We start from the raw sequence: 16,613 nt of genomic DNA, 5'->3' as shown, positions 1-16,613 counted from the left end.
GAGATAGAGAGCATTACAAAATGCAAAGTGGATAATTTTGATTATGTTAAATTGAAATGTTTTTGTACAAAAAAAGCCAATGCAAGAAAGATTAGGAGGGAAGCAGAAAACTGGGAGAAAATCTTTACAACTAGTGTCACTGATAAAGGCCTCATTTCCAAAATATACAGGGAACTGAACCAAATATATAGGAATACAAGTCATTCCCCAATTGAGAAATGGTCAAAGGATGTGAACAGGTAGTTTTCAGAGGAAGAAATTAAAGATATCTATAGGCATATGAAAAAATGCTCGAAGTCACTACTGATTAGAGAAATGCAAATCAAAACAACTGTTAGATACCACATCTCTCCTGTCAGATTGGCTAAAATAAAAAAAAAAAAACAGGAAGATGATAAATGCTGGAGAGGATGTGGGAAAATTGGAACATTGTTACATTGCTGGTGGAGTTGTGAACTGATACAACCATTTTGGAAAGCAATTTGGAACTATGCCCAAAGGGTGATAAAAATGTTCATACCCTTTGACCCAGCAATACCACTTCTAGGATTGTATCCCAAAGAGATCACACAAGTGGGAAAAGGACCCATATGTACAAAAATATTTATAGCGGCTCTTTTTGTGGTAGCTAAGAATTGGAAACCAAAGGGATGCCCATCAATTGGGGAATGGCTGAACAAGGTGTGGTATATGAAGGTAATGGAATACTACTGTGCTATAAGAAATGGGGATGATACGGACTTCATAACCACCTGAAAAAACCTACATGACATAATGCTGAGTGAGCGGAGCAGAGCCAGGAGAACATTATACACAACCACAGATACATGGATTCTGTCAGGACTAACCCTGACAGACTTTGCTCTTCTCAGCAACACAATATGCAGAGACAGCTCCAAAGGACTCATGATGGAGAGTGCTATCTACATCCAGAGAAAGAACTATGAAGTATGAATGCAGATCGAGGCACACTTCATGCTCGCCTTTTTCTCCCCCACCCCTTTTTTTTTCCTCTCTTTTGCATTTGTTGTTGGGTTGTGTTTTTTTTTTTTGTTCTATTTCTTCTTTCTCATGATTCATTCCATTGGTCAAAATTCTTCTCCACAAGTGACTAGTGTGTAAATTAATTCAATGTGAAGTTATACATGGAAGTTATATGGGATTCCATGCCATCTTGGGGAGGGAGGGGGAGAGGGAGGGAAGAAAATCTGGAACTCAAAATTTTGTGGAAATGTGTGCTGCAAACTAAAAAGAAAAAGAAAAAATAAAAAGGAAGAAAAAAAAGTTAATCTTGAAGGAGTTTGTCCAGAAAACATACTAGAGTCAGGATACTGACACAACTAGAGGTATGGATAAATGAATTAGTGACCAAATAAATCCAAAAATATCAAATAACTTATGCTTTCCATAAGTTGATGATAGCTTTTTGCAATAGAAAACTCTATCTTCTTCCATTTTATTTCTTGTTAAGTCAAGTGCTTCAGAGTATATGGAAGATTCCTAAGTTGTTGTTATATATATTCAAAGGAAGCTTTTTGTGGTGGCAAAGAATTGGAAATTGAGGGATTGTTCTTCAATGGGGTGATAGCTGAACAAGTTGTAGAATACTTTTGTGCTGCAAGAAATGATAAAGCAGATCATTTCAGAAAGGCCTGGGAAGACTTATATGATCTGATGCAAAGTGAAGTGAGCAGAACCAGGAGAACAGTGTACATGGTAACAGCAATACTATAACAATAATCAACAATAATAGGAGACAATTCTTAAGGACTCACAATGAAAAATGCTATCCACATTTAAGAAAAGAACTGATGAACTCTGAATGCTGATTGATAAATAGGGAGGAACCGGAGGAAGGGAGAGAATTGGAAAGACATTTTAAAATGAATTTTAAAAATATAAAATTTTAAAAAGAGATCATTTAAAAAAATACACAAAGTATCTATGATTTTCTCAGGATGGGGAATTCCCCCCGGAGAGTGAGGCTTGGGATGGTGTTTGAGGCACATACATGTTTGAGGCTGCTTGAGTGTTTGAGGCGCTCAAGTCAAATGAGTTGGTTGACTCACCCTAAGTCATACATATAAATTTCAATGACAGTTTTTCAATCCAACTCTTTCAAACCTAGGTCCTTCCAAGCCTAATACTCTATTCTCTCTGCTAAACTGCCTCTAATCTATTTTGAGGGCTCAATAAATATTATGCAATAAATTGAGGAAATATATTGGGGGATGGGGGAAGCATTTCCTTGAAGCATGAAGTTAAGTATAGTTAGAAGCAAATAATAATATATTTGTTTACTCGATTCTTCCTCCCTCCAATTATTAGACTATACACTCCATTAGAAATACAAATAATTGCTATGATTGAGGCATAGCTTCACTTTTATAAGAAGAAGACTAAATCTTAAGCCATAGTGTTCTATTCTATTTGGCAGCCATTCAGCATAAGCACCTCTTGGGTAGGGGTGGAGTATGTCTTCATGAAACAATTACCAAATTTATTGGATATTTTCAAGTGTAATTCCTGCATAAATACAGCTACTTAAACAAATTAAATCAAAGAGGGAAAAGTGAAAATAATGGCAAAGTAGTTTCAACTTAAACTGAATGCAGTGCAAATACTATTAAATGTGATACATGCAAGAGCAAGCATGATCTGCCATCATCATTTGATATAGGCTCATGACACCAATTCATTGAGTAATTACACTAATTATTGCATGTGAATATGAAGGGTATCAAGTTAAAGTTGAGCAATCTTTCTGTATTAGTTTTAAACTTTTCATATGACTTTAAAGATTCTTAAAACAGCAACTTAAAAAAAACAAATAACAACGTTACAATCATCTGAAAATTTAAACAATTAGACTTCAATTTAACTTTAAATTTTACAAAAATAAAAAAGAAACACATAATAGGCAAAAAAAATGAATTTGAAGAATCAGAACTATCGAAATTAGTGTAAACATACATTTAAAATATGTTGAATTTGAAATAGAGAAACAAAAACTTAGAAGTCCAAATCTTTCACAAAATATGGTCTTCTATATTTATCATAGGAATTGTTATGTTTATCAGTGGGATCTTTATCATGAGGCTATACCCAGACACAATTCTAGTTGCAGCACTGTCAAAATACAGGCAAAATCCAGTATTCCCCAATATATATAGAAATGGCATACGGCAATTATGTAAATATCCCTTCTTTGATCTATCACTTCTCCTGTAATGGAAGTCATGTATCCTTCAAAAATGGGAAAGAATTGAGATTACTACACCCAAATACTCTCTTTTGGTATGTACGTATATACGTACGTATGTATTTATCTATCTTTCATTTCTTTTTAAGGATTTTCCCAATAAGTTTATCCCATTTCACTTCATGAAGAAATATCTTAACATCTATAATAAAACATGATACATTATTATAGATGAAAGTCTTCAGAAATAAAACAAGGAAAAAAGAAAAAAAAAGTTTTCACTGACTTTTTTAATACAATCAGTGCTTGACTGAAAGTCACTATTGCCAGGAGTGTCAGAGCATGCCTGTAATCCCTGCAGTTGACTATACATTAATCCTGAGATGAACTCATCCTTTAGGCATGGTACATTTAATTATTATAGTATGATTGGCTAATTACTTTCACTCTAATTATTCATCCCAGTTAGTTTTTGTAAGCAACAAGTTGTGGTAGAAAGAAATCTAGATTTAGAATGAGAAGTTGTGAGTTCAAATTCTATTTCTGATCTTTTGTGACTGATTCTTAGCTTCTTCATATATAAAATAAGGGGGGAAAACCCCAACTCTTGCATAGGATTGTAGTGAGCCAAGTACATTGTAAACAGTCAAATATTCTATTACATAAGTGTGAAGTTTTATTGTTGTTGTCCTCATTCTAGTAACGTGGATTTTTTTTTCCTTTTCTACTTAAAGAATGAAGACTATTCCTTGTACAGTACTCCAATCCCATTATTAGGTCTTTCATACTTATCTACCCAGCATGAATCCTTGTTCAGCTACCCTCCCCACATCATAGTTGCTTCAAAATAGGGGCTCTGATATTTCTCACTAAACCTTTCTGAAATTAGAACCCATGGGCCGTGCCCCAATACACACCTATTCTCTGAAAAAAAAAAGTATGTATGCCACACTTTACTTGGTATTATCAATATTTTTCCATTACTTAAATTTAAACAAAATAATAAATCAAGCTCTCTAGTATTTGCCAGTTTCCAAGTGTATATGTTCACGTTGAAAAATACTGACTCAGAAGCTGGTCTAAGCTGGCTTTTGCTCCACCTTGCTAGACCTTTTTGTTTAAGCCAGGCACCTTTTGTTTGCCTGACCCTTCATGCCTCAGTTCTCAATCTGGATACCCATGTAATCCTCACTGCTAGATCTGTTTGACAATGACTACATGTTTCGTTAATTATAATAGAGCAGAGATCATGTATAATTTCATCTTTGTACATATCGTACCATACTGTGCTTTTAGTAGAAACCTAAATATTTGCTGAGTATGACCACCTGCCTCCCTGAATTTCCACCTACTGCTTGCTGGTACAGTCCCCTAATATTTAGTCTGCTTGTCCAAGCTTTTTCCTGGTATCCAAGAGGTAGAACTTCCATAATAATCACTATTTCATTCAATATCTATGTAATAAGACTCACAGGAATAAAATTGTATTAATTGCCAAAGGGTTTATAAAAGAGATATATCAGAGTCCCTGTTCTTTAGAGTTTAAGTTTCTACTTGGGAAGAAAAGATGCATGCACAAAAACCAAAAATAATCAAAATCAACCTATTTTAGCACTTTAAGCTTTCCTGTGACCTTGTGCTCTGACTGGTGGGCATTCACTATATCTTGTCCAGTCTGAAGACCACCAAGCTACATCCCAGCCATTTGAGGCCGTACTGGTCTCCCTACTCCTCACCGTTTATAGCAGAGGTCCGAAAATAGTCATCAAAATCAACACTAGCACTCCTGGAAACCTCTTGGCAAACATCTGCCCTGTGATTCCAATCACCAGTGCTTGGTGCAGAGTAAGCACTAAATAAACAATTATTTATTTATTAATTTATGGACAAAAATTCCAAAATGAGTGACATAAATAGTGGTTTCAGAGTTCAGAAAAGGAGACCATTATGGACTCAAGTATTTAAAGAATTCCTTTAAGGATTGGTAGGATTTGGACAGACATAAAAAGAAGACAGATGACAAGTGGTCAGAATGGTATAAACAAAATGCTAGGTTTTGGAAGAAGCACTGTGTGTTTAGGGTATTATACAATATCAGAATATCTAAAACAGTGGAAGAAATCAAATACTACCTTTGAAATATTCACTATCCTACTACTTCACTTGTATAATGACTATCTTCAGTTTATCCAATTTGTGTTTCTCATAAATTTTAAAAGCAAGGTCCTTTGCCATAAGATTATGATGTTACCTTCTCTTAATTCATTCTCTTCTTCCCTTGTGTGTCAGGCCTTTAATTATCAAATTGATCTAAGCTGGATTTATCCTTCCCTATCTAATTTCAGATTTAACAAAGGTGTGTGACATTTAAAAAGATTTGAAAGACATAGTTTCTGGGTAAGTTAATCATTTTGTTAATGATGCCAGCATGTTTATTAATAAAAAGATAGTCGTTTAGTTGTCTCTCTCTTAGACCAAAGACAATTATGGTGGCACACTCACCACTGATATGCCCATTGGAAGAGGAGGTGTTTCAAAGGGTGGCAATCAACTGATTGGTTAACAATTAATGAGAGAATGAATATTACAAGGAGGGATTAAACCTATTCAAATGAACTCTGATTATGTCATTTAATTCTAAGTTACCCCCAGCCTTGGGCAATCCATTCAAAGATTTATCCCACCCAAACCTGAGTAGAGCACAATGGTTTCCCCATGTAGGTGGGATCTGAACAAGAAAGTTAGCCCAATCTCATTATTAGTAATGTCCTTCATGAGCCTGAACTTTTAAAATCAAGACTTTAGAAAAAGGGGATAATTATGGATCTCCCCAAATTGCTGGTTATTAATAATCATTTCTCTCAATGGTCAAAGGATATGAACAGGCAGTTTTCAGAAGAAGAAATTAAAGATATCTATAGGCATATGAAAAAATGCTCTAAATCACTACTGATTAGAGAAATGCAAATCAAAACAACTCTTAGGTATCACATCTCTCCTGTCAGATTGGCTAAAATGATAAAACAGGAAAATGATAAATGCTGGAGAGGATGTGGGAAAATTGGAACACTGTTACATTGCTGGTGGAGTTGTGAACTGATCCAGCCATTCTGGAGAGCAATTTGGAACTATGCCCAAAGGGCTATAAAAATGTTCATACCCTTTGACCCAGCAATACCACTTTGAGGGTTATATCCTAAAATGATCACACAAGTGGGAAAGGGACCTGTATGTACAAAAATATTTATAGCGGCTCTCTTTGTAATAGCAAAGAATTGGAAATCAAGGGGATGCTCATCAATTGGGGAGTGGCTGAACAAGTTGTGGTATATGAATGTAATGGAATACTATTGTGCTATAAGGAATGAGGAAGATACGGACTTCATAATAACCTGGAAAAACCTACATGATAGAATGCTGAGTAAATGGAGCAGAACTAGGAGAACATTATACACAACTACAGATATATGGATTCTGTGATGATTAACCTTGATAGACATTGCTTTTCTCAGTAACACAAGGTTCCAAGACAACTCCAAAGGACTCATGATGGAGAGAGCTATCTACATCCAGAGAAAGAACTACGGAGTCTGAATGCAGATTGAATCAAACTGTTTGCTCTCCCTTTTTTTTTCTTTTTCTTTTTTTTTTTCCTTTTTTTTTTTTGCTTCTTCTTTCTCATGATTCATTCCATTGGTCATAATTTGTTTTTACAACTTGACTATTGTGTAAATAAGTTTAATGCAAAGTTATATGTAGAAGATATATCAGATTCCATGGCATCTGGGGGAGGAGGGGGCAGGGGAGGAAGGAAATCTGGAACTCAAAATCATGTGGAACTGAGTGTTGTAAACTAAAAATAAAAATCTTAATTAAAAAAATAATCATTTCTCTCAGGAAGGATTTAACAAGTTAACTAATCAGTAGAATCTGAGGGCCCTCACAGGGATGAAAATAGCTCACTGAGTCTGTGAAAATAGTTCACTGAAATCAGTGTTGTTTTTTTAGGTGACCAGTATTTGATACTGAAGATATTCTCATATTATTTGATAATTTGATACTACAAAGCATTAAGACACCTTCCCTGCCACTCCCCAATAAAAATCCCAATTTGAAATTTAGGTATCCCAGGAACTTTTCTTGCTTGGATTTTATTAGACAGATGAAACTAAAGAAATGCAAAGGTAAATAAAGCAGGATCCCTGCATTACAAAAGTAGGAACAATATATGAACCATTCCTTTAGGCTCTAAATCTATAATTCTGTGATCTCAAGAAGTGAATTGAAAAGGGCAAGTTAACCAAAACACTGACATAAAACTGCAATAATTCATAATAAATTAGCATTGTAGACTCATTTTAAGTCTTTAGGTCTAAATCCAGCCTTCATACATCACGTAATAATTGTGATAATTATTACTTATTGTGCACTACTTTGATATACATGCCAAAATAAGAGTATGCAACAAAGTCAATTAACCTAATTAGTACATAGAAGTAACACCTATATGGCAATTTAAAGCTTTAAATTAAGTCTAGATAATTGTTTTAAATCTAGAAAGAAGTTCATTTAATAGGGTTATCTGTTTTATAAACCAGTACTAAATTGAAAACAAAAATCCTGATATGTTACAAAATTGTCCCAATTGTCTGAGTCCTACTGTGGCCAAGTACAAAAAGCTGAAATTCAATTAGGCATCATGTGGTAGTTTTTCTAATGCCTCTTAAAAGTTAATTCATATATATTTTTAATGAGGACCTTAAAGCTTTTTATTTGTTTGTTTGTGTAGGAAAGACTCTGGGTTGCTTTTAAGAATTTTGTAAAAAAAATAAAAGCATACTTTGAGATATTAAGGATGATACCTCAACTTAGCATTGTTCTGAACATTCAATAATAAACAAGAAAATGTTATGAAAATTATAAAGTATAAAGAAATCATAGAATCATAGATCTTGGGAAACAGAAAGAACTTCAAAGATCATCTAGTTCACACTCTCATTTTATAGATGAGGAAACGAGGACTCACATGGTAAGTAAAGTTTTGTGCCAAGTTAATTCCTGATTTTGTTTTTCATATTGTTATCTAATACTTTGAAATATGTGAGATATAACACTAGGTACTTTTGAGTTGAAAAATCACCTTACTGTAGCAGATTATATATTTTGAAACCATTATTTTTCTGAAACAGCTTAAGATTTCCTTGTTAGAAAGCTGATACAAGAAAATACATGCTAGTCTTCTAGGTTGTAGTGACAACTATTAGACCATCATGAAAAACATTGCATTTTATATATCAACATCTGAAGAGTGAAAGACACTGATGATATGGAAAGCATCTTAGATCTTACTAATACAAAAAAAAGGTAATGAAGAAAACACCAACTAATGGTTGACATGCCTTCTCTGCTACCTATAGAAAGTATGTAAATAAATCATATGTAGAAGAATAGAGGCCCTTGTTACTGAAGAAATTAATAGAGAACATGGGAGTATACACAAGCAATACTTAACAACAAACTACATCTTTACCATTTCACGGATGTCTGAATGATGTAGTAAACATAAGATTCCATTATGCTTTTTTCTTGTTATCAAAAAGCATTTGACACAGTAGAATAAAATGCTGCCTTTTCCAATAAAGTCTTCCCCATCTATACATCAAAACTATTCAAGATTTCTTATTAGATATAATAGAAATAATACTGTCAAAGTACTCCCATGTAGTAAACATTAGGATTTTGAATAAAACAGAGAGATATAGACATGCATGCCAAAAGTATTTACCACTGTGATGGAGGAGAACCAACAAAGAGTTTCAAGGTAGAAGGAATCCTCTGTGGATGGTGAGATCCTCCAGTTATTCCTGTTTTCAGCTGTCATGGCTATAGCTACATAAAACCCTGGGCATTGCATGACTTCCAGAAAGTGAAATGTAACCAATCAAGAGTCTGACCTGACCGCCCACACAAGAAAGACCAAGTGGATGGAGGTTGTTGATTACCCAAATTATGACATCTATAACCCATAAAGCATTCCAGCAGTGTGTATATCTGGGACATATAGTATAATTGGACAATGCATTTGGTCCAGGGTTAAACATGAGGAGGAAAGCAAGCTAGATTGTCTTTGAAAAACTGAAAAGCTTCTTTAATGACACTAAACATCTCAACCTGTGTTTTTAATACCAATATCCTATTGGTGTTACTATATCTCAGTGAGGCATGTTATCCAATATTCTCCAAAGAATTGAAAACAATTATCCAATGGCAACACAATGGCTCATAATAGGTTTAGGTAGGCTATAGCATATAACCAAGGAAGAAATTTGAAGAAGGATTAGAGTAATGGATATTGTCTGGGAGGATAAGCTGATGACATGGTAAGGATGAGGGATAGCAGGTAGACAGCCAGGGTATTTCACTGGTATCTTTGGGATGTCAGAAAAAGATGAAAAATGCCTCTAGTATATTGGACATACTCTTTGTGATGAAATTATGCATGGATATGGAGAAGAACTATAGCAAAGATGGGTCATGATCTGAATTATTGGAGAAAATTCCTAAATTTAGGAGATCAAATACCTATTTGAGTATTGGAAAGTTTGTTTTGCATACCTACACTTTATACAGACAGTCTGATTCATTTTAGGAATATAGGATATAGGAAAATGGTATGGTTGCATGCAATTATACCTTCATTGAATGCTGTAATCACAGATCGTCTTTCATTTTTTATAACAATGATAGCATGTCTCATCCAAGGAAATATTTCTAATATTTAAACAAACTGTTACTCACTTTCAACAACTACTTGTCTGCCTTCCCAGTTGTCCTTAATCAGCTGTATATTTCCAAAATGTGCATCACTGTAGAAGATTCGGTTGGTCCCCTTTCTTTTCAAGCTGTAGTCAAAAGCCAAAGCTATCACATTCTTGAAATAATTTGGATTTTCATATGGTCTAACTGGTGAGTTTAAATTGGTCTCATCTGAAAGATGTATACTTTTTAATATTGTTCTCCCTGAATATAGTAAATAACCTTCATGTCTTAGGCAGGTAACTCCATCTTCTGCAAGATATCCATGTGCACAAGCGCATGTTCTTTGAGAATTTCCTCGATATAAACAAAGCTGCTGACAGCCACCATTGTCCTTTGCACATACATTGGTACCTATTGGGAGGTATGGAGAGAAAAGCATTTTTTTTCTTAGAGTCAATTTGAAAGTTAGAGATTTAAATAATGCCAGGTCACTCTGTTTCTTATAATGAGCAGAATTTCCCTTTGATCAGACTTATTACAAATATTAAGGGCTAGACTGTATATCAATGAAAGTCTTCATCTGCTTGCTGTGACATTCAAACAAGATTAATTTTTATTACTTTTGAATCAGCCAGCTCTCTAAGACTTTAAGTTGTAAATGGCAGTAGTAGAGGCAATTTAATCATTAAAGAGTTCCTATTCCAATGAAGTTACAGTTCCACAGTCCCTATCCTTATCTCAATAGTTAGCTTTCTAATATTAAAATCACATACCAACAAAATGAAGTTAGGGAAAATTATACTCCAGGACCTTTAACTCAGAAAATAATTATTTCTTTCCTTAAAGGATTTCCATCTGAATTCTGTATCTCTCCAGCATCTATCATAGTTTGTATTCTGCACATAGTAGGTACTTTATAAAACGTGTTGAACTGAAACAACTAAGCATAAATCTCCTGTCAAACCAATATAAAGTAACTATCTTTAAGAAAAGAGTCATATATATTTTCTTGTGTGATTTGTTTTGCAATTTATCTTTAAGTGAAATAGAACTTGTTTTTCTTTTGATTAAACTGCTTTGGTAGTAATGAAAAATACATTTCAAAGATGAAAGGGTTTAGAATGCACTTTATATTCAACTAGGTGGTACAGTGGAAAGAATGCTGGATTTGGAGTCCAAAAGACCTGAGTTCATATCTAGCCTTAAACAATTAACTATCTGTATGACCCTGGATAAGTCCTTAACCTCAGTCTGCCTCAATTTCCTTATCTGTAAAATGAGGCAAATAATAACAGCTACTTTCCAGAGTTATTGTAAAGGGCTTTGCAAACCTTAAAACATTATATAAGTTCTAGCTATCATTATTATTCATGTTCAGAATAATACATTCTAGGCATTCAATGTACTTATAGTATAATATACTTAATAACATAGCTACTTCCTACTTTTGTCATATCCTATAAATTTCCTATAGTTTGCCTCCATTGTTTATATTTAGATCCTATTTCCTTATTTCATATATTTGCATACACACATCCTATACATGTGTATTCTATAACAAAAATGTGAATATAGTATTATTATCCATATATTCACATATGCATGAATTGAGAAATACATGAACATACATAATGCACATAAACCTACATATATATTCTCATGCATATATTCTCATATATATGTATCTGTGTGTATATGTTCTCATACAAGTTACATTTTTCTTAACGATCTTAACCCAGGAAAATCATTAATTGAAAGTTTTAGATAAATAAGAATAAAGCCTTTATAAAATATATGTGTGTATGTCTATGTATGTATGTATACTTGAATATATATATACATATATTTATAAATATATATGAGACAATATAAAATACTTCACATAATTATTGAAAATTACTCACCTTTCTCTCTTACTCGATTAAAGACTTTGACCTCCTTTAGGTTGACTCCAAGGCCTGTTCTCATGGTCACTGCATCTGTGGCATCATTTTTGTGACCTCTTCGGATAGAACCATTTGCATGTGCTCTGTCAGAAAGTTCAAGATGCCTGATCAACAATCTTCAACTAATTAAAATCAATCCAGTCATTAAGCTAAAGCCAACAGATGGCCAAACAGAAGGCAAAAAAGCAACTCTAGTGTATGACATTGATAAGCTTTAGCTTTGAATATCAAAAGTACCTTTTCTGTGGAAATTACATGGCTTTGTGAGATCCTTTTTGTGACCTTGCTATGGAATGGCTAATCCTACAAGGGTGAAGCAGCTGGCACTGAAATAACATTTTGAGACTCAAATACTTATGGAAAAATAAATTACCTGTCAGACCAGTAGATGTAAGCCCCAAAGACTGCAACTGAAAACATATCCACATTGCTCCCTGACAGCACAATCTCCCGATTCCCTCCACTCTCAAGGTCGATTCTTTCTATCTTGTCTATGCGAGCATCACACCAGTACAATTTATTTTCCTAAAGATCAATTACAAAGTAAAGTTTACCAAGATATTTTTGTCCAAATGTTTTATTAAAAAAATTGAAAGCTAAACAGGGATGGGCATGCTAATACAAAACAATCCAGGAGATAACATACTTTGAATATTGAAGGGGGGAAAAAGAAACAACAGACCTCATAATCAATGGAGACACCATTTGGCCATGCTATCCCCATGCTCACAAGGATAACTTTCTCAGAACCATCTAATCTTGCTTTGCCAATGCAGGGATTCTGTCCCCATTCGGTCCAGAACAGGTAGCTGGAATTAAATTATGAATTTATAATGATGTAGAAAGATTTATTTAAATCCATGAAATTCAGATCAAATAAATGAACAAAGCCATTAAAAATTTTAAAATGACAGGCAAAAATTACACCAATAGCAACAACTCCATGTGCTACTACTAACTGGCTATTGCTTTTGGATTTCTCTATCACCCACTTTTGCATGTTTTTTTTTAATTTTTTAAAAATTTCTGAGGTAAAGAAATCACACAAAAAATACAAGATCATAACATCTGAAATCAAAGAGATTTTAGTTCAGAAGTTTTGTGGCAATAACCCAGAGCTTTGGGGATAAAATAGAATAAATCTTTTGAACTTGGTCCCTTCAGTAGAATCTCTTTAATCAATCATTACATCATTTTCATATTAATGAAAACAATGTTTCAAACAATGTATATGTTTTGTTTATTCAAAAACTACAGACTTAACCAGGTTTATAGCTAAGCAGAGCCAATACAAGGCTGCTCTAAAATTCCTCATGTCAAAGTGCCCAAGATACACCAGACACAGGAGCTTCCTCCATTACTAAAGAGGAAATTTAGAAAAAAATGGCTGCCAATCAGATCAATGGACCATCTTCTCTATCCACAGAAAGCAATCATTTCTGAAAGACTTTATAACCTCAAAAAATAAGATAAAATAAAACAAAAGAATCCTGTGTACTTGGGCCCTTCTGAATGAAGTCAGTTTCTGGAACATCATTCTATTATGTACTTATTTTTCTCTACTAATACATTACAATAAAGGGGAGGTGGGGAAACCCAGCATTCTTCCTTACCACTGACAGTGAGGAAGCTTATGATGTTGGAGCTATAGATGGTCTCAAAAGGTTATGGTTGCTAATATAGCAATTGTTTATCCCCAAAATGGCATCTAGAGGAATGTTTGTTCCATTGGATTGAACAAGACTATAACATATCGACAAAGAAGTCCTTATTATAGTTCTGAAAGTCAAAAAGTCATATAGATATCTCTAAAACCACATTTCTTCAATGTATATGGATTGCAAAACTCTTGTGAGACATTTTTCTAAGTATAATATTATTCCCTTAATTGTGACACCATTTAGACCTTCTACAGTCTTTCGTTCAGTCCTTAGGACTGCCGTTGTTAACAGAAATGGAAGAGAAGCATTGAATGGCCATACTCTGATCTGGTCATTGTATACTTAAAACTATGTTATGTCACTTCTACTGGACATTTTGATTTTAGAAAGCTCCTCTATCTCATTCAAATTAATTGTACATAATTACTCATTGTCCTATGCCTTAAACTGGTTGTTGACCTGGTATCCAGTAGAAAATGCCTTTGGGAATTAATCCATTGAAAAACCATCAATGTGAGTTGATACATCCATAAAGGATATACTTTAAGGAAAAAGAATATTCTTTTTTTTAAAAAAAATCTGAGAAGTAGTTTTCACATTATTTTTGCTGTAACATCTAGGAGTTAATCATAGGAAAATATTGGCTGATGGCTCTATACAATGATCATAGCTCTGTGACAGTTCTTTGCATCACATGGATTGCTAGGCATAATTATTTCTGCCAATGGGCCTGCATTTTCTTTAGGTGAGTTTAAGAAATTAAAATCTAAGCTGTCATATTTACACCTCATTGCTAAGAAGCAAAATGATAAGGTTATAAAGATAACCTAGACTATTGAAGGTGCACTAAAGTGAATTGCTGGAGGAAATCAGTCAATAAGACTTTTCAAATATTTCACTACTCAAGTTCAGTAACAGGAATAAGTCCCAGAGAATTATTAACAATCTTTAAAAACTTGCCTTAACAGCCTGCACTAAGAATTTCCTAAATATTTTCAAGACAGACAAAAATATTTCCTATGTGCTACTCTGTTTGGTCCTCCTCTTTATTAATTTTTACCACTTGTATTTTCTGAGAACTATGAAGCTACATCAAGTGACAGATGTGGAGTCACAGGTCCCATGTCACAAAAAGTACAGAGAACTGGTGGGTCAGTGTGATATCACCATGATATTTCATCTCTGAAGACATTGCATTATGAAGGATCCCAACCAGGCCAGTTATAGGGACAGTGAATGAAATGTGGATTAGAGACATCCAAAATATGGCACTTAATCCATTTCCTCCATTCTCTTTCTTCTCATAATTTCTCTTTTACACCTTGTCCCATATTCTTCTTCACTCTGTTCTCTAAGGAAGAGATATCCCTTTTCCTAGTGAAAACCAGTATCTTTACATATATATTTGACCCCAACCTTTTCCAACTTTGTCCAGCAGGTTGCCTCAAATAACACCCCCATTTTCTCTCAACTTTAATCTTTCCCTTTCTGATCTTCTTGCCTCAGGTCTCTTTGAACTACTGGTCATAGACCTCAAGGAAGTCAAAGAGAGGGGAAAAGATTCCATGTATACTAAAATATGTATACCAAGATTTTTGTAGTAGAAAAAAGAAAGAAAAAATAAGAAACAGTTGGTGACCATTAAGAAGTTATAATATATGAATGTAATCTAATATTATCATTCTTTTAGTAATGACAAATATTAAAAATGCAGGAATACTTGGAAAAACCTATATGAGATACTCACTATAGCAATACAACAAGTAAAAAATGCTGGATAAGAGCTCCAGAGAGAGAGAGAGATCAGGTTAAGATAATCATCCATATAGAAGTCATTTCCATAGAGATGATAATTGAACCTATTGGAATTGATTGCTGATGAAAAGTGAATTAAACAGAACCCCTGTTCTCCCCAGCCCCCCAAAACAAAACACACCAAAAATGCTTTAATAATGTAAAGGAAAAGCACATTGTAAAACATCAGAACTCTGTTCAATGCGGTGACCAATTTTAACTTTAAGGGACTGATTGTGAAGCATCTTTCTCTCTCTTTTGAACAGAGAGGTGATAGACTATTGTTGTCGAATGAAGCATATATTTTCAGAGATGGTTAATACCTCGGCCTACTTTGGTCAACTATACTTCTTTGTTGACCCTTCTCTCTGCTATTATATGACATAATTATAGAAATGGTAATTATTGAAATAAGAGAGAATGAACCAGTGAACCAGGTGAAGACAGAAATTCCCTCTACCAATATAAGATGACATTTTTTCTGTACCTGATAGTCTTGGATAGTTGTGTAGACCACTAAGAGGTTAAGGGGCTTGCCTGACATCACAGAGGTAGTATGTGTTAGAGGTAGGAGTCGAACTTTAGTCATGTTGGGCTTCAAAGCCAACTCTCTGTCCACTATACAATGTTCTCTCTTGGCAACAAGACAAAATAATGATGTGAAAGGTATACACATCAGCAAGAAGGGGGGGGGGAACTATTCCTATTTGCAGGTGATATGATGGTATACTTAGAATACCTCAGAGATTCAGTTAAGAAACTAATTGAGATGGTTAAGACCTTCACAGATGGCAAACAAAATAAATCCTGCCCTCCCAAGTCATCAGCATTTATTTCTATATAGTACAAATATAACCAAAATAGTATGATAAGAGAAATTCCACTCAAAATAACAAAATGAAAAAAAAAATCAGTGAGCTGGTCTTTTAACACACACATGCACAATTTATAGAAATTCAAGTACACAAAAGTCTATATAAAGAAGTAGATAGAAAAATAATTAGAAACATATTCCTTGCTTGTATTTGGGTCATGCTAATAAAAATGACAATACTACCTAAATTAATTCCTAGATTTAGTGCGAGAACAATCAAATCACCGAAGTGATACTTTTTAGACCTAAACAAAATAAATCTAAATTTATTTGGAAGAATAAAATACTTAAAATAGCAAGGAAAAAAATAAGAAAAGCTATGAAGAGGGAATAGCTCTAACAGACCTCATATTATTAATGAGTAGTTAACGAAAGTA

At 34.0% G+C, this 16,613-nt stretch overlaps 1 protein-coding gene across 1 annotated transcript in view; it reads right to left on the bottom strand.

Annotated features, from left to right (window-relative positions):
- The window catches only part of LRP1B (LDL receptor related protein 1B), a 2,306,513-nt gene that overhangs the window by 600,396 nt on the left and 1,689,504 nt on the right, over positions 1–16,613 (bottom strand). The window contains exons 38-41 of the mRNA XM_036744555.1: positions 12,590–12,716; positions 12,281–12,432; positions 11,866–11,990; positions 10,001–10,372 (exon numbers count right to left, since the gene is read on the bottom strand). Coding sequence (XP_036600450.1) covers positions 10,001–10,372; positions 11,866–11,990; positions 12,281–12,432; positions 12,590–12,716 — 776 coding nt within the window. The remainder of the gene's footprint in view (positions 1–10,000; positions 10,373–11,865; positions 11,991–12,280; positions 12,433–12,589; positions 12,717–16,613) is intronic.

The sequence above is a fragment of the Trichosurus vulpecula genome, chromosome 2 (genome assembly GCF_011100635.1).
Source record: "Trichosurus vulpecula isolate mTriVul1 chromosome 2, mTriVul1.pri, whole genome shotgun sequence".
NCBI classification, from domain to species: Eukaryota; Metazoa; Chordata; class Mammalia; order Diprotodontia; family Phalangeridae; genus Trichosurus; species Trichosurus vulpecula.
This window is presented reverse-complemented; position numbering and strand designations above follow the sequence as displayed.